General features: G+C 45.0%; 1 protein-coding gene across 1 annotated transcript in view; it reads left to right on the forward strand.

The window, feature by feature from the left end:
- Positions 1-240: 240 nt before the first annotated feature.
- CRLF3 (cytokine receptor like factor 3) overlaps positions 241-18,225 on the forward strand; it is a 45,814-nt gene continuing 27,829 nt past the window's right edge. Inside the window, exon 1 of the mRNA XM_049772097.1 lies at positions 241-459. Within this exon, the coding sequence (XP_049628054.1) occupies positions 343-459 (117 nt within the window). The 5' untranslated portion in view covers positions 241-342. The remainder of the gene's footprint in view (positions 460-18,225) is intronic.

Consider the following 18,225-nt stretch of genomic DNA (forward strand, 5'->3'; position numbering starts at 1 on the left):
CAGACAGTCATTCCCTTTTCCTTCCTCCACGCGTGTCAGTCCCCAAGGAAGCACCGGGACCAGCGAGTCCGAGAGGGATCGGCCACGCCCACCTACAACCACGCCCACACAGGACGCGCCCACCACCGAGTGGGCGGCGCCGAAAGTCACCCGAGGGCTGCGCGCGGCGCTGGGGCGCGGCTGTCAATCAAGGCGGCGAGGGCGGGGCGGGGCGGGGCGGCGCTTCCGCCTTTGCTTGGCCTCCGGAGGCCGCTCGGCGGCGCCCGGGACTGGAGCTCGAGAGAGCGAGCGAGAGCACCGGGTCCGCCGCAGTCGCGGGTCGCGCCGCCGGACGAGGCTGCGATGGAGTTGGAGCCCGAAGTGCTGCGGCAGGAGGCCCGCGAGAACGTGGAGGCAGCGCTGAGTTACCGGCGCGAGCTCGACCACCGGCTGCTGGGGCTGCGGGAGGCGCGGAGGCAGGTCGGAGGGCCGCGCCCGGGGGTGCTTGCTGGGGGCCCGGGGCCGGGCGGGAGGGGTCCGGGGTCCCCGGGTGGGCGAAGGCTCAGGGGGCTCTGGGGACTTGGGGGGCATCTGGAGACTTTGAGGGAGCAGGAGAGACGCTCAGAAGTCCTGGAAGACCTAGTGGTTTGGGGTGAGGGTAGGTGTGGCCTAGGGGGGCCTTTCTGGGGAAAATAGACAAATTTGGGGGCGCCCTTGGGTGTGTGTGTGCGCGCATCCCTCAAGTTTGGGAGGCCCCAGAGCGAGGGGTGGGGAGAGTGGATGAGAGTGGAAGGCCAGAGCCCCAAATGAAGAAAGGCATTCTAGAATCTAGAGAGAACGGATCATAGGGGTCTGGGGACATGGGGAAAAAGCCTGCAGTTTTCAGAGGCAGTGGAAAATGGGGGAGCAGAGCCTGGGGGGAGAGCTGAGGGTGGAGGCAAGATGGATTTTGGAAGGAAAAAACTACAGAGCTTTTGGGGCTCGGGCTAACCCAATGAATGGGATCAGCCATTTGCATGTCCAACTCTCCCCAACTTTGGGTAGAACATGGGCAGAACGTTGGGCAGAAACTTGGAACCCCAGTCACGAATTTGAGATGAAGTTGGAAGGCCAAAGAAGGTAAATGAATTACTTGAGGCTGGAGCATTGAGGTGTTTAAGGAAATAAAGACATTTTCAGAGTAGAGTGCTGAAAGGAGAAGCTAAATATACTTCCCAGCCACAGCAGTTATCTGGGCCTCTTGGGGAAATGTTGTTAGAGATACTGGAAGGCCATCCCTGTGGCTTTTACACCCTAGAGCATGGACCAAAAAAGATATCAGCCACTCTAATTCGGGATAGGACTGATAATCCACCAGTCACTATGAACTTCGGTGTTTCATGCTTCTTCTTCTCTTTTATTTTCGGTTTTTGGGCCACACCCGGTGACACTCAGGGGTAACTCTTGGCTCCCGCTCAGAAATTGCTCCTGGCAGGCATTGAGGACCATATGGGGTGCCGGGATTCGAACCACCGCCTGTCCTGGGTTGACTGCGTGCAAGGCAAACACTCTACCACTGTGCTCTCTCCAGCCCTGTTTCATGCTTCTTGAGGGAGCAGAATTCCATCTGAGCTGTCATTTGAGGGAGTGGGATTTCTCTACTGTACTCTTAGAAATGGCCTGCATTGTAATTCCCCATGCTATGTGGTATCTGAAAAGAGACAGTTTACAAGTAGGATAGTCCCATGGCAGCCATGCCTTTGCATAGTTTATTTTATTGGGGTGTGTGTGTGTGCTCATGTTTGCCACTTCTACTTTGGGTCTGCTGTTGGCTTAGTGCTTTTGGTTTATTCCCTGTGGTACTTGGGGAAACCATGTGTTGTTGGGGTGCTGATCAAACTGTGTATGCAGCATGCAAGGTAAGTTTCTTAACACCTTTACTGTTTCTTTGGCTGCCTTTGGCTATTTTCCTTATTACAGATATTTATGCTCTAGATTCGACATATTTTAAAATCCTTGTTTGAAAAAAAATCCCCTAGAGAGCTGATATAAGCTAGGAATCATTTACAGTTTAAATGCAAATCGGGGTAAAATCTAGATTTTTGTTTTGTTTCTGAAAGTCTAGCTATGCTCAGGGTTTACTGTTGGCTTTGCACTCTGTATCAGAACTTGTGATTTGGGGGAACCATAAAGGATGCTGGGGATTGAACTGGGTTTGGCTACGTGCAAGGCAAGCACCCTATTTCACAGTTCTATCTATCTCTGAAAATCTAGATTTTGTTATTCTGATTTCATCAGTACTTTTTCCTATGTTTTTGTTTTGGGGTCACACTCAGCAGTGCTCAGAGCTTACACTTGCCTCTGTGCTCAGAGGTCACTCCTGGCTATGCTGTGGATTCCTTTTTGGCTCTGGTGATTGAATCCAAGTTAACCAAGTACGAAACCTTAATCCCTGTTCTGTCTCTCTGGTCCTGAGTTATCACATTTCAGCATCTTCCAGTTCTTTTTTTTTTTTTTTTTTTTTTTGGTTTTTGGGCCACACCCGTTTGACGCTCAGGGGTTACTCTTGGCTAAGCGCTCAGAAATCGCCCCTGGCTTGGGGGGACCATATGGGACGCCGGGGGATCGAACCGCGGTCCTTCCTTGGCTAGCGCTTGCAAGGCAGACACCTTACCTCCAGCGCCACCTACCCGGCCCCTTCTTCCAGTTCTTTGATTTTGGATTCCCTTTGAAAAAAAAATCTTCATTGTTCCTTCTATTTTGAAATAGAGTTTTTAAATCTAGAACGTTTAAAGTAGTTTAGAATATTAAAGAAGATATTGCCATGGTATGACTAACATTTCAGCCCTTAAGATATTTTATGAGTCCTGTTTAAAACATCAGGATTAGTATGCTATGAAGAGATTGCTAAGACTAAGAGGATTGGAAGGAAGACTAGCCTGGCTCCAGGTTGGTTCCTTGGCATTGCTGTTTACCCAGGCACCACTGGGTGTAGCCCTAGAGGCCTTAGCTACCCCTTTGGGGAACTGCTCCCTTCCCAAAATATGATTTCAAAAATACTAGTATTGATACTAAATGGAGACCCTAGTAACACAAAGGAATAATACTTAATTTTTTTGTTTCTGTTTTTAGGGCCACCCCAGCAGTGCTCAGGGTTTATTCCTGGCTCCCTGACTCTGCTTTCTGGGGTCACTCCTGGTGGTCTCAGGGTTCCAGACTTCATACTACGTTGGCCACATACAAGGCAAGAGCCATGCTCTGGCTCACATTGTATTATCTCTCTGGCCCCCATATGCAATTTTTTGTTTTGTTTTGTTTTGTTTTTGAGTCACACCCAACAGCACTCAGGAACCACTCCTGGCTCTGCACTCAGCATTCGCTCCTGGCAGGCACTGGGGACCATATGGGACGCATGGAACAAACCAGGGTCAGTCCTGTGTTGGCCGCGTGCAAGGCAAACGCCCAATCGCTGTGCTATCTCTCCGGCCCCCATATGTAATTTCTTTTTTTTTTTTTTCATATGTAATTTCTTGAGTGATTTGAATGCATTAAAAAAATTTAGTATGATCTCATCCTGGATGATTTCATACTCAGTTTCCAAAATCACTGTTCTTTACAGTTTGTATCCAGTAATTTATACCCATCACATTTTACTATAATTTCATCTTGTTTGCGTTTCTGTTTGATTCTGTTTTGGAGACCTTTTTATCTCTGCCTGAGTGGAACACATTGCGAGACCGTCCATCACTGTTTTGGTTCCCCATGACATTATTTTCTCAGTGGATGGAATGAAAGTGTTGTGTTTTTCATGAACCAGAATGTGCTTTGTACCAGTGCCAGTTCCAGATCCAACAGCATCTCTTCTCAAAACTAGTTCTAGTGTCTGGTACACATTTGGGTTTGTAAAGTAAGTTCTTTGTCTACTTTCTTTAAAAAAAAATGACTTGCATTGGAAGGAGGGTTTGTGTTACAAAAATGTTATCAAAATAAGCAGCTGCTTTTGTTTGGTGGTTAGGATATTTTTAGGCTTGCAGTCATTTTCAGAGTAACTGTACAAAAAATACATGGCTTTTTTGTTTTTGTTTTTGTTTTTGGGTCACACCCGGCAGTGCTCAGGAGTTACTCCTGACTCCATGCTCAGAAATTGCTCCTGGCAGGCAGGCTCCTGGGATGCCGGGATTTGAACCGATGACCTTCTGCATGAAAGGCAAACGCCTTACCTCCATGCTATCTCTCTGGCCTCATACATGACTTTTTAGTCAAAGTTTTGTGTCAGCCGCTTGTAAGGCAAACGCCCTACCACTGTGCTATCTCTCTGGCCCCTAGTCAGAGATTTTTTTTTTTGTGGTTTTTGGGTCACACCCAGCAGTGCTCAGGGGATACTCCTGGCTCCAGGCTCAGAAATTGCTCCTGGGGCCGGTGAGGTGGCGCTAGAGGTAAGGTGTCTGCCTTGCAAATGCTAGCCAAGGAAGGACTGCGGTTCGATCCCCCCAAGCCAGGGGCAATATCTGAGCGCTTAGCCAGGAGTAACCCCTGAGCATCAAACGGGTGTGGGCCCCCCCCCCCAAAAAAAGAAATTGCTCCTGGCAAGCACGGGGGACCATATGGGACCCCTAGGATTCGAACCAATGACCTCCTGCATGAAAGGCAAACACCTTACCTCCATGCTATCTCTCTGGACCCCAAAGATTTTTTTGAGGGTGGAAGAATGAGAGGAGCTGGGAGGAAGGTCTGTCACCCTTCAAGTATTTTTTACTGATTTTATTTCTTGTTGGCCTATGAAGTTTTATTTATTTATTTATTTATTTTGGTTTTTGGGCCACACCCGGCGGTGCTCAGGGGTTACTCCTGGCTGTCTGCTCAGAAATAGCTCCTGGCAGGCACGGGGGACTATATGGGACACCAGGATTCGAACCAACCACCTTTGGTCCTGGATTGGCTGCTTGCAAGGCAAACACCACTGTGCTATCTCTCCGGGCCCAGCCTATGAATTTTTATTTTGTGTTTTTGGTTTTTGGGGGGCACACCTAGTGATGCTCAGGGGTTATTTCTGGCTATGCCCTCAGAAATCACTCCTGACTTGGGGGACCATATGGGATGCCAGAGCTCGAACTCAGGTCGGTCCTGGATCAGCCGCATGCAAGGCAAAACACCCTACCACTGTGCTATTGCTCTGGCTCAGCCTATGAATTTTTTTTATTTAGATATTTGAATACTTTAAAATTCATGCCTAGCAGTGTGCAATTTAACAGTTTTTAGTATAGTCACAAAGTTATGCAATACATACCACTATCTAAATTCAAAACATTGTTTTATAAATGTCACCTCACCCCCAAATCTCATTTCTTTTAGTTGTTCACTTGGCTACTTTTAGCTCTCCAACCCTTAGCTACTTTTAAACTACTTTGTTTTCTGGGTGATGCTCAGGTTTTTTTTCCTAGCTCTGCACTCAAGGAGGACTCAGAACTCAATGGAAGTGCTGGGGATTGAACTGGGTTTGGCCATGTGCAAAGCAAATGCTTTGTCTAACTGTTTAAACATCACCTGGGGAATTTGTCTCATGTTAATAAATTATGTATATGAAAATCTAGAAGGAAGAAGAACAAACATCTTTCAAACCATTTTGTTCAAAACAACTTCTAGCTTGTAGCAGTTTCTTCTCTTGTGGTTAACTTTAGGCCCTACCCTCTGTCCTCAGAGAAAAGGAAGTTCTGTGTAGGAATGCAAGGGTAGTCTATAACTCTTACTGTTTAAATAATTTAAAGGCTAGAGAGCTGTTTGTTGTTTTCAGAAAATCAGATAATAGTTATAGCCAGCCTGGCTTAACTGGTGTTGAAGTTATAAAGAATTACAGTTCTCTATAGCTCTCTGGAATCCTTGGTACTAAGATGTAAATACCAAAGAAATTAACTTCCAGTCTCTTTAAATACTTATTTTGTCATTCACTCATTAAACATTTACTGTCTGTCTGCTGTGGGTGAGAGGTACTTCTGTGCCCTAGAAATACAGTGGTCAGAGACACTGGCCACTCTATAATAGGGGCTTACTCTATTTTTTGGGTGTCTGGTCACCCTTAAAAACAACAAATTGGGGGCAAGAATATTAGCACAATGGTAGGGCATTTGCCTTGTACTCGGCCAACACAGTATGGACCCCGGTTTGATTCCCAGCATCCCATATGGTCCCCTGAGCCTGCCAGGAGCGATTTCTGAGCCCAGAGACAGGCATAACCCCTGAGCACTGCCGGGTGTGGCACAAAAAATAAAACAAACAAACAAAAAACATAACAAATTGGAAAAACTTAAGAGCTTTGTGTTCGATTTAGAATTCCTTTCTGTGATGCTTTCTATCAGTGTTGGCTTGCCTATAAAGTAGAACTGACTAAGACACAACTTGATGTTAACTGGCTTGTCAGACATTACCCAGAGTGGGCATTACCTTGATAAGTTGATGGGGGGGGGGGGCGAGAGGGAGCTAGAGAATTAATACAGTGAATTAGGCTGTTTACCTTATACACGGCAGATTTCAGTTTGATCTCCAGTACCACATGTGGTCCCTTGTGCACCGCTAGGAGCGATCCCTGAGTGCAGAGCCAAGCGTAACTCCCGAGCACCATTGAGCATGGCTGAAAAACCAAACAAACCTTGATGGCTTGTTTAATCTGGGACCGTTTTTCTTTTGGACCTTTTCTTTGGCCTCGCAGTCCAGAAACTCCAACTTTGTACTTATTCAAGGGTGAATTAGTTTGAGGGTCAAAAGGTACCCACAGTGAGAAACTGTTATTCTAGTCTGTATGCTCAGTCTCTGAAATGACTATGTTTGGAGGTTAGGGAGTTCAGCTGGTAGAACACATGCCTAGCATGTGGGAAGCCCTGAGTTTGGTTGCCCTTTGCAAACAACCACTGCAGGGCATAACACTGGTGACCCTCAAAGACAGCATGAGTGGGGCCGGGCGGTGGCGCTAGAGGTAAGGTGCCTGCCTTGCCTGCGCTAGCCTAGGACGGACCGCGGTTCGATCCCCCGGCGTCCCATATGGTCCCCCAAGCCAGGAGTGACTTCTGAGCGCATAGCCAGGAAGTAACCCCTGAGCGTCGCCGGGTGTGGCCCAAAAAAAAAAAAAAAAAAAAAAAAAAAAAAAAAAAAAAGACAGCATGAGCAAGCCCACACCATCAGGTTGAGCATTGCCAGGAGTGTCCCCAAATCACCTGATTTTATAGGAACCATTAATCTAGTAAAATCAAATGAATATGTGGCTTTTGTGTGCCTTTTAGTTGAATGTTGTCACTGTCTCTGGGGCATCATCCAAAGCATGCTTCTGCTCTCTCAATGTAGGGTCAATTCCTGGGTGCGATGCTGTTTGGTGAGGACCTGGCCCAGCTCTGGTCAGTGATGCCCCTTTTGATCTTTGCTAATGCAGGTGTAATCCTTGAACACATCAGAGACATTATCAGGAGCTGGAGGGGGTTGTGACAGGAGTTGGGTCTCAGAACTGCTGAATTCCAGTTTGTTCTTTAATATAATCGTGTGGTGTAACATTGTGTGTACCTCTTAAAAACTGAGGCACATGGAGACTAGGGCTATGGTCTCATTGGTATGTGTTGTACATGATGCCCTGGGTTTAATTCTCAGTATTAAAAAACATATTTGCAGTGGAAGCCCATTACCTTAGCATATATTGTTGCTAATTCATCCTCTCTATAGTGCTTCAGAAGCAGAAGTTGTTGGAGTGGATCTTTCTATAGTTTATCTAAGCCACAACTTCTCAAACTTACTTGGACTTCTGCCCCTTTTTGAGAAACAACAACAACAACAACAAAATCATTCTGTGGGGCCAGAGAGATAGCATTGAGGTAAGACATTTGCCTTGCATGCAGAAGGAGGTGGTTCGAATCCCAGCATCCCATATGGTCCCCGGAGCCTGCCAGGGGTGATTTCTGAGCGCTGCCGGGTGTGACCCAGAAACAAACAAAAAATCATTCTGTGCCTCCAGGAAATCTGCCTTCTCTCCTTTGAACTAATAGAAAGCTTCTCTAATTGCTCCCTGGGCTACTCAGACCCTCTTAATTGTTGGGTTGGGGCGGGGAGGTTCTAGGCAGCATCTTTGCTCCAGGACTGGTATTGGCCACTGTGGGAAATTGTTCTATTTCTTTTTTTTTCTGTTTGTTTTTTGTTTTTTGTTTTTTGTTTTTTGGGCTACACTCAGTGGTGCTCAGGGATTACTCCTGGCTCTCTGCTCAGAAATCACTCCTGGCAGGCATGGGGGACCATATGGGATGCCGGGATTTGAACCATCATTGGTACTGGGTCAGCTGCTTGCAAGGCAAACGCCCTACCCCTATGCTATTTCTCTGGCACCTATTGTTCTATTTCTTTTTTTTTTTTTTTTTTTTTTTTTTGTGGTTTTTGGGTCACACCCGGCAGTGCTCAGGGGTTATTCCTGGCTCCAGGCTCAGAAATTGCTCCTGGCAGGCACGGAGGACCATATGGGACGCCGGGATTCGAACCGATGACCTCCTGCATGAAAGGCAAATGCCTTACCTCCATGCTATCTCTCCGGCCCTATTGTTCTATTTCTTATGTCTGCCCTGTGTACTTGTAAGAAGTCATATTTTGCTTAGTTTTGCTTTGTAGTATTTGATTTTTTTGTGTGTTGTGTTCATGGTTTATTTATTTATTTATTTATTTATTTATTTATTTATTTATTTATTTATTTATTTATTTATTGGTTTTTGGGCCACACCCGGCGGTGCTCAGGGGTTACTCCTGGCTGTCTGCTCAGAAATAGCTCCTGGCAGGCACGGGGGACCATATGGGACACCGGGATTCGAACCAACCACCTTTGGTCCTGGATTGGCTGCTTGCAAGGCAAACACCGCTGTGCTATCTCTCCGGGCCCTATTTATTTATTTTTGTGTTCAGAATTTAACTTCTGGTTCTGTGCTCAGGTATCACTCCTGATGGCTTGGGCACCAAATGGGATACCTGGGGATCAAACTTGGGTCAGCTGTGTTTAACGCAAACACCCTCTACTACTGCTCCAGCTGCTCTCTAGTAAGGACTAGTATTATTTGTCAGGATTTTTTTGTTTGTTTGGCTTTAGTTTTTGGGTTACACCTGGAGAAGTTTAGGGGTTATTTCTGGCTCTGTATTCAGACATTATTTCTGGCAGTGCTTGGGGGGACCAAATGAAATGCTAGGGCTAGGACCCAGGTAAACCATATGCAAAGTAAGCACATTACCCTTTATTATCTGGTCCCAACTTGTCAGGTTATTTATTTATGTATTTATTTTTCTCCAGCCATGCCAATAATTGAACCTAGGGTCTCAGATATAAAGCTAGTGTTTACTACTGAGCCACATCTCTGGCCCGAGGGAAGAACTGTTCTTGTAAACTGTAGGGCGTATTATAATGAATTCCTGTGGCTCCTTCACAAGATTAAAATGTTGTTTGACCTATTAAACATTTGTAGCTAAACAATGATATACAGGTAAACAACTGGTCATTATAAAGCATGTGCTTGTTCTAGCATGTTTTAACATCTATAATATGAATCTGTCTTTCAGAGTTTTCTTTTTCTTTCTTTCTTTCTTTCTTTCTTTCTTTCTTTCTTTCTTCTTTCTTTCTTTCTTTCTTTCTTCTTTCTTTCTTTCTTTCTTTCTTTCTTTCTTTCTTTCTTTCTTTCTTTCTTTCTTTCTTTCTTCTTTCTTTCTTCTTTCTTTCTTTCTTTCTTTCTTTCTTTCTTTCTTTCTTTCTTTCTTTCTTTCTTTCTTTCTTTCTTTCTTTCTTTCTTTCTTTCTTTCTTTCTTTCTTTCTTTCTTTCTTTCTTTCTCTTTCTTTCTTTCTTTCTTTCTTTCTTTCTTTCTGTCTTTCTCTCTCTCTCTCTCTCTCTCTCTCTCTCTCTCGCTCCGCTCCCTCGCCCGCTCCCCTTCCCTCCCTCCCTCCCTCCCTCCCTCTCTCTCTCTCTCTCTTTCTTTCTTTCTTTTTTTCTTTCGTGTGTGTGTGTGTGTGTGTGTGTGTGTGTGTTTTGCTCAGGAATCACTCCTGGTGGGCTCCAGGAACTTTATATGGGATGCCAGGGATTGAACCTGGATTAGCCACGTGCAAGGCAAGCGCCCTACCAGCTGTACTATCACTCCGGCCCCTTGACTGATTGCTTTTGAATTTTTTGAATCCTTAACTAGTAATCTTACTATTCCTAGTGTGTAATGCAAAATCCCCTGATGTATCATTATGCCACAGAGTTTGTAAACATAGAGCTAAACACTGGGACAGAAGTCAGCAGAGGAAAAAAAAGTTAGGTTATTTTAGAAAACCAGGGCAGGAAGTCTTAGTAGCGCAGCAAAGCAAAGAAGGCTGTTATTGCTGCTTTTATCTCCCACTTCCCCTTCTGTTACCCATTTTCAAAACAGTACAGAAATCTGTTTGTATGTAATTTGTCACAGCAGTAGTACTTAAAATACTACTTTTTAGTGGCCTAAAAAAAAGTTAAATCTAAAACTAGATTTAACTGGAACAGATAAAATAATTTATAAACACAGATTTACTACTTATGGGGCTGGAGCAATAGCACAGCAGTAGAGCGTTTGCCTTTCATGCGCTTATCCAGGATGAACCTTAGTTCAGTCCTCGGTGTCCCCTATGGTCCCCAAGCCAGGAGTGATTTCTGAACGCATAGCCGGGAGTAACCCCTGCGTGTTACCAGGTGTGCCCCCCCAAATAGATACCAACTTATGGATACTTATGAATATCAACTGTTAGCATTTTAGTTCATCCTTTCTGTCATGTTATTTTTCATACATCGAGAGACTAAGCACATTTATTTTTGTAATTATTTTGCTACATCATTATCATTTGTTATGAATATGTTCTCATGAGCTGCCTAATTTAAGACAGGTTAATAAGAATATATTACATAGGTATGAACATAATACCATGTGGTGGTGGGCTGAGATGTATAGATTTAGATATGTCAAAATACTGGAAACGGGGGGGCCGGGTGGTGGCGCTAAAGGTAAGGTGCCTGCCTTGCCTGCGCTAGCCTAGGACGGACCGAGGTTCGATCCCCCGGTGTCCCATATGGTCCCCCAAGCCAGGAGCGACTTCTGAGCGCATAGCCAGGAGTAACCCCTGAGCGTCACCGGGTGTGGCCCAAAAACCAAAAAAAAAAAAAAAAAAAGAAAAAAAAAATACTGGAAACGGGCTGAAGAGATTAGCACAGTGGTAGGGCATATGTCTTGCATGCAGCCAATCCTGGACGCATGGTGGTTTGGATCCCGGCATCCCATATTGTCCCCTTTGCCTGCCAGAAGTGATTTCTGAGCACAGAGCCAGGAGTAACCCCTGAGTGCTGCCAGGTGTGACCCCCCCCCAAAAAAAAATAATGGAAACACAAGTAAAAAATTCACAAACAGGGGCCGGCGAGGTGGCGCTAGAGGTAAGGTGTCTGTCTTGCAAGCGCTAGCCAAGGAAGGACCGCGGTTCGATCCCCCAGCGTCCCATATGGTCCCCCCAAGCCAGGGGCAATTTCTGAGTGCATAGCCAGGAGTAACCCCTGAGCATCTAACGGGTGTGGCCCGAAAAACCAAAAAAAAAAAAAAAAAAACCCAAAAAATACTCAAAAATTCACAAACAAGGGGAAAAGTTATATTTTCACAAGTTTCTTTCATTTACTTTTCATTTTTTTTGCCAAACCTGGCAGCACTCGGATACTCCTGGCTCTGTGCTCAGAAATCACTCCTGTCAGGCTTGGGGAACTATATGAGATGCTGGGGATCAAACCTGGGTCTGTCCCAGGTCAGCCACATGCAAGGCAAAGAACCTACCACTGTACTATCACTCCAGCTCCTACTTTTACTTTTTGTTTTGTTTTGTTTTTGGACCACACTTAGCATCCCCAGGGTTTACTCCTCGCTTTGTACTCAGGAATCACTCTTGGATCAGGGACCATATGGAGTTCCAGATATCAAACCCAAGTCAGTCATGTGCAAGACAAGCACTCTACCCACCAGAAAAATTCAACACATGTAGGGATAGGCTTAATTTTTTTCCCCTTTTTTTGGGGGCCATACCCAATGGTGCTCAGGGATTACTCCCGGCTTTTCGCTCAGAAATCGCTTCTGGTGGGCCCAGAGAGATAGCACAGTGGTAGGGCATTTGCCTTGCACTCAACCGATCCTGGATGAATGATGGGTGGTTCGATTCTTGGCATCCCATACATCCCTTGAGCCTGCCAGGAGCAATCCCTGAGCCCTGCCAGTGTGACCAAAGCAAACAAACAAATAAGAAATCGCTCCTGGTAGGCTGGGGACCATATGGGATGCTGGAAATCGAACTCAGGTTCATCCCAGGTCTGCTTGTTCAAGGCGAACACCCTACTGCTGTGTTATTGCTCTGGTTCCTAGGATAGGCTTTGATTATTGAGAGGTACCAGTGGATCTTTTGATTTGCAATTATTTTACATTGTTAGCATTTGCCATGAACTATTAGTTATGAGATCTTTAAAAAACAAAATTTTTTAATTCTTTCTTGTATTTATTTGTATAATTGGGATAGGAATATTTACTACTTCCCTGTTGCCTTTGTGGGAATTGAAATGAGAAATGTATGCCAGAGATAGCTCAATGGACTAGAATGTGCGCTACTCGTGCAGGAGGCCCAGATTTGATTCCTGGCAACACATGGTCTTTTAGCACTACTAGTTGTGACTTGCAAGCACCAAGACAGGAATGGGAGGGAGGGAAGGAGGGAGAGAGGGAGGAAGGAAGGGGAAGTAGAGAAGCGAGAGAGACAGAGACAGACAGAGGCAAAAAGAGAATCTTCTTAGCTTGACAGCCAGGGATATAGCTGAGTACTTGGCTTGCATGTATGTAGCCCTGGATTTGATCTCTGACATCACAAAGATAAAAGCAGAGCTCACTGCGAGACATATGACATAAGTGCTGAGGAAATATTAGCCATAATAATAATACCCACTAAATGTTGTTAGTCAAGGTGACAACCTCTATTTGTCCACCTGGCACTTATAATTTTGCCTCGAAAAAAGCACTTATTTTTAGTTTTGATGCCAGATTTTAGAGTTTAATTCATTTTATTATAGTTATATACATAGTGATTTTATCTTTTTCCAGAATGACTTTTTTTTTTGTGGCCACATTGGGTAGTCCTCAGGAATTACTCCTGGCTTTGCACTCAGGAATCACTCTTGGCATTGCTTGGGGGACCATAGGGGATGTTGGGGATTGAACCCAGGTTGGCTTGTGTAAATCAAGTGTCCTACCTGCTTCTACTATCTCTCTAGCCCCCTCAAAAATGACAGTGTCTTTGAGGCTAGGATCATGTCTTACTCATCTTTACAAACCCAGTAAGCCTCAAAAACTTTGAATGAATGCCTTTATAAAAATGTGGGTGTAATTTTGCAGACATTCTTTATAGAATGTGGTCTTGGATTACATGCATCCTGTTCATTTATGCAGATAATTAGAGAATTAAGCATTTGTTTTATTATGTGATTTGGTTATTTGTTGCTGCATAATAAACTGTGACAGAATAGAACAGCTTAAAAGAGCAATTGTTCTAGTTGGGCATTGGTTGGAACTTAGTTGGCAATTCTGATTTTGGCATTCATTATAATTGCAGTCACATGGCTGCTGTGGCTGGAATGTTCAAGATAGAATGTGCCCTTACCTGTGTGGGGCCTTAGCGTTAGCAGGACTTATTTGGAATGCTGACTTGGCTGAACCTTCCACTTTTATCCCCCTTCCACTTGTTCTATCTAGATAGCCAGACATACTTCTGTGGTGGCGCTAGATCCCCAAAGCTGCAATAGCGGTTGTTAGGTCTTCTCAAGGCAGAGGCCTGGAATTCTGTTGCTATGAATATATTACTGAATTCTAGCACAGGCTCTGCTTCTTTGCTTATATTCTAGTGGAGCAGACCTCTTAGATCACATCACAGTCTCAAGGATATAAGGACAAAGGTAATTTATAGGGGATACTCATGTAACAGTCTACCAAATCATATAACAAATAATATTTTTAAATATTTCAAATCTGACCAGAGAGATAGTACAATGTGTAAGGCACTTGATTGCAGGCAGCCAACTGGGATTCAGTCCCTGGCAGTCTATATGTTCTCTTGAGTCTCACCAGGAGTAATTCCTGAGCACAGAGCCAAGCGTAGGCCCTAAGCACTGCCAGGTGTGACCTCCAAACAAACAAGTGCGTATAATAATGAATAAAAGGTTTCAAATAAACATCTATTTAAAAAGCACCCTCTGAGAGAGAAGGAAATAGAATAGCATTGATGAGTCCTGACTAATCTGTATGAGTCAGACTGAATTCAGATTCTCAGCCACTTCACTATATTTGTGATGTGGCTAAAGTTCATCTCTGTTAACACTTGCATGTTACCTACAGATGCCATTTATTTTTTATTTTGCTGTACTGAGGATTGAACCTAGGAACTCACACATAAAAGGCCGAAGTTCTACTATTGAGTTACTTGCCCAAACCAGATTTGTAGGTTTGTCAAATATAGAAATAATGTAGGACCACTCTCAGTGTAATTCAGGGACCTCTCCCCCCATGAACCACTTTTGGTGGTTCCTCCTGACAATCAGAGTGCTTGGACCATACCCCAGTGGTGCTGGAGAAAGGCACGTTATTATCTGCCTTTTGAGTTCTTCCTGGTTCCTCTACAAATATTTTCTTCATAGGACTGTGCTGGAATATGGATGTAAGAGCCGGACACAGTAGCTATTCAGGAGATAATAGCTGTTATAGTATTCTGATTATTACCATTTTTGGGGGGCCACACCTGTTGACGCTCAGGGGTTACTCCTGGCTATGAGTTCAGAAATTGCTCTTGGCTTGGGTGGGGGGGACCATATGGGACGCCAGGGGATCGAACCGCGGTCTGTCCTAGGTCTGTCCTAGGCTATCGCTTGCAAGACAGACTCCTTACCTCTAGCACCACTGCTCAGGCCCCTGATTATTACCATTTTTTGTTTTTGGGCCACACAGTAGTGCTCAGGGCTTATTCCTGACTATACTCAGAGATCATTCCTGGTGAACTTGGGGAACCATATATGGTCCCATATATGGAAGCATATATGGGTCTGCTATGTGCAAGGCAAACACATTACCTGCTGTTGTATCACTCCAGCCACATTACCATTCTCGTTGTTACTATTTATTTATTTTTTGGTTTTTGGGTCACACACAGGGGTTACTCCTGGCTCTGTGCTCAGAAATCGCTCTTAGCAGGCTCGGGGGACCATATGGGATGCCGGGATTCGAACCAATGTCTTTCTGCATGCCAGGCAAACGCCTTACCTTCATGCTATCTCTCCAGCCCCCTTGACACTGGCACACTCAAGGGTCTAGTCTAGACCATTAAGTTATCTCCCTCTCTGTAGCCCTACACTTAGTGCTTTCTTTTCTTTTCTTTTGGTGTTTGGGCCACACCAGGGGTTACTCCTGGCTCTGTGCTCAGAAATTACTCCTGGGACCATATGGGATGCCGGGAATCAAACCCAGGCCTGGGATGGGCCTGCTGTGTGCAAGGCAAATGCTCTACTATTCACTATTACTCTGGCCCCAGGTGTAGAGCTTCTATAGCTGCTACCAGTGCTACCAAGATCCCTTGACCATTATTCCACAGTCCCTTTCCTTCCTCTCTACTCAGTTTCCACTCTTGATCGCTTCTCAGCATTTGTTTCCATTGGAAGTTTGGGGTTGTTTTTTTTTTTGTTTTGTTTTGTTTCTTGGTTTTTGGTTTTTGGGTCACACCCAGCGGTTACTCCTGGCTCTGCTCTCAGAAATTCCTTCTAGCAGGATCGGGGGACCTTATGGGATGCCGGGACTTGAACCACCTACCATTCATCCAGATCAGCTAGCTGCAAGGCAAACACCCTACTTCCATGCTATCTCTCCAGCCCCCTCCATTGGAAGTTTTTTGATTTCTTTTTTCTTTCTTTTTTTGATTCCTTTTCTTTTTTCTTTTTTCTTTTTTTTTTCCTTTGGTTTTTGGGTAAAACCTGGCAGTGCTCAGGGGTTACTTCTGACTCTATGCTCAGAAATCCCTCCTGGCAGACTCAGGGGACCATATGGGATGCCGGGATTTGAACCATCGACCTTCTGCATGCAAGGCAAACGCCTTACCTCCAAGCTATCTCTCTGGCCCCATGATTTCTTCTTTCTTTCTTTTTTTATTTTGATTTCTTCTTTCTTACAATTCTGTGTTTTGGTTTTGTTTTTTTTCTTTTGTTCTGTGACCACACCTAGTGGTTCTTAGGGATTGATTACTCATGGTTCTTTGCTTAGGGATCACTTCTGGCAGGCGCAGGACCTCATACAAGGCAAGCACCCTACTTGCTGTACTATTGCTCCAGTTCCTTACACAATTCTTTTTTTTTTTTTTTTTTTTTTTTGCCACACCCAGTGGTGCTCAGGGGTTACTGCTGACTCTTTGCTCAGGAAAAAATTCAATTTGGGACCAGAGAGTTAGCACAGCGGCGTTTGCCTTGCAAGCAGCCGATTCAGGACCTAAGGTGGTTGGTTCGAATCCTGGCGTCCCATATGGTCCCCTTGCCTGCCAGGAGCTATTTCTGAGCAGATAGCCAGGAGTAACCCCTGAGCATCACCAGGTGTGACCTAAAAACCAAAAAAAAAAAAAAAATTAATTTGGTTGATGCAGTGTGATAGTTCTCCAGGAATCATCCCAAACCCCCCACAGATAAGGCTTTCATCCTCATTAGGCATCGTTCTCACCCAACATTTGGGAATGTTTTAGTATGATGCCAGGATTTTTTTTTTTTTTTGGATTTTGGGCCACACCCGGCAGTGCTCAGGGGTTACTCCTGGCTGTCTGCTCAGAAATAGCTCCTGGCAGGCACGGGGGACCATATGGGACACCGGGATTCGAACCAACCACCTTAGGTCCTGAATCGGCTGCTTGCAAGGCAAAAGCCGCTGTGCTATCTCTCCGGGCCCGATGCCAGGATTTTTATGTCCAGTTACCTCCACTTTCTAAAACATATTCTCTACTAATATTATTGTAATCAATTTCTAATTCAAACAGATGTTTTTGCAACAGCAATTAAAAGTTTGTTTCACAAAATGAAACAAAACGAAATACTCCTGGCAATCTCTGGGAACCATATTGAATGCTGGGAATCAAACCTGGGTCAGCCACATATAAGGCAAATGCCCTACCTGTTGTGCTATCATTCTAGCCACTATTACATATTTTTTTTTCTTTTTTTGGTTTCTGGGTTACACCTGGCAGCGCTCAGGGGTTACTCCTGGCTCTATGCTCAGAAATTGCTCCTGGCAGGCTCGGGGAACCATATGGGATGCCGGGATTCGAACCACTGACCTTCTGCATGAAAGGCGAACGCCTTACCTCCATGCTATCTCTCTGGCCCCTTTATTACATAATTTTTTTTTTTTTTTTTGGTTTTTCGGGCCACACCCGTTAGATGCTCAGGGGTTACTCCTGGCTATGCACTCAGAAATTGCCCCTGGCTTGGGGGGACCATATGGGACGCAGGGGGATCAAACCGTGGTCCTTTCCTTGGCTAACGCTTGCAAGGCAGACACCTTACCTCTAGTGCCACCTTGCCGGCCCCCCTAGCGCCACCTCGCCGGCCCCACATAATTCTTAATGCAAGGAGAGTATTTATTTAGTTTTTGCTTTTGAGCCACACCCAAAAATACTCAGATCTCTTCGAGTGGCCTTGAGGGAGCTTATGGGAATCTGAGATCAAATCCTGAACTGCCATGTACAAGGCAAGTGCCATACCTGCTATACTATTGCTCTGGTCCTAAGGAGAATATTTTAATGTCTTTAGTTAGTACTTAATTCATTGGTTTACCTGGGAACTCTTTAGTGATTAATTTTGAGACTATATCTGATAATGCCCAGGAGCCACTCCCAGCTCTGGGCTGGTGTGGCTATATATAGTACAAGAGTTGAACCTTGACCTCGTTCCACATGCAGAGTATGGTATATGCTCTGCCAATTGAGCTATCTCTATGGTCCATACCTGGGAACAATATAAAATGAGATCTGGGGGCCGGCGAGGTGGCGCTAAAGGTAAGGTGTCTGCCTTGCAAACACTAGCCAAGGAAAGATGGCGACCGAGGTTCGATTCCCCTGGCGTCCCATATGGTCCCCACAAGCCAGGGGCAATTTCTGAGCGCTTAGCCAGGAGTAACCCCTGAGCATCAAATGGGTGTGGCCCGAAAAACCAAAAAAAAAAAAAA

This window comes from Suncus etruscus, chromosome 1 (genome assembly GCF_024139225.1).
Source record: "Suncus etruscus isolate mSunEtr1 chromosome 1, mSunEtr1.pri.cur, whole genome shotgun sequence".
Lineage (NCBI taxonomy): Eukaryota > Metazoa > Chordata > Mammalia > Eulipotyphla > Soricidae > Suncus > Suncus etruscus.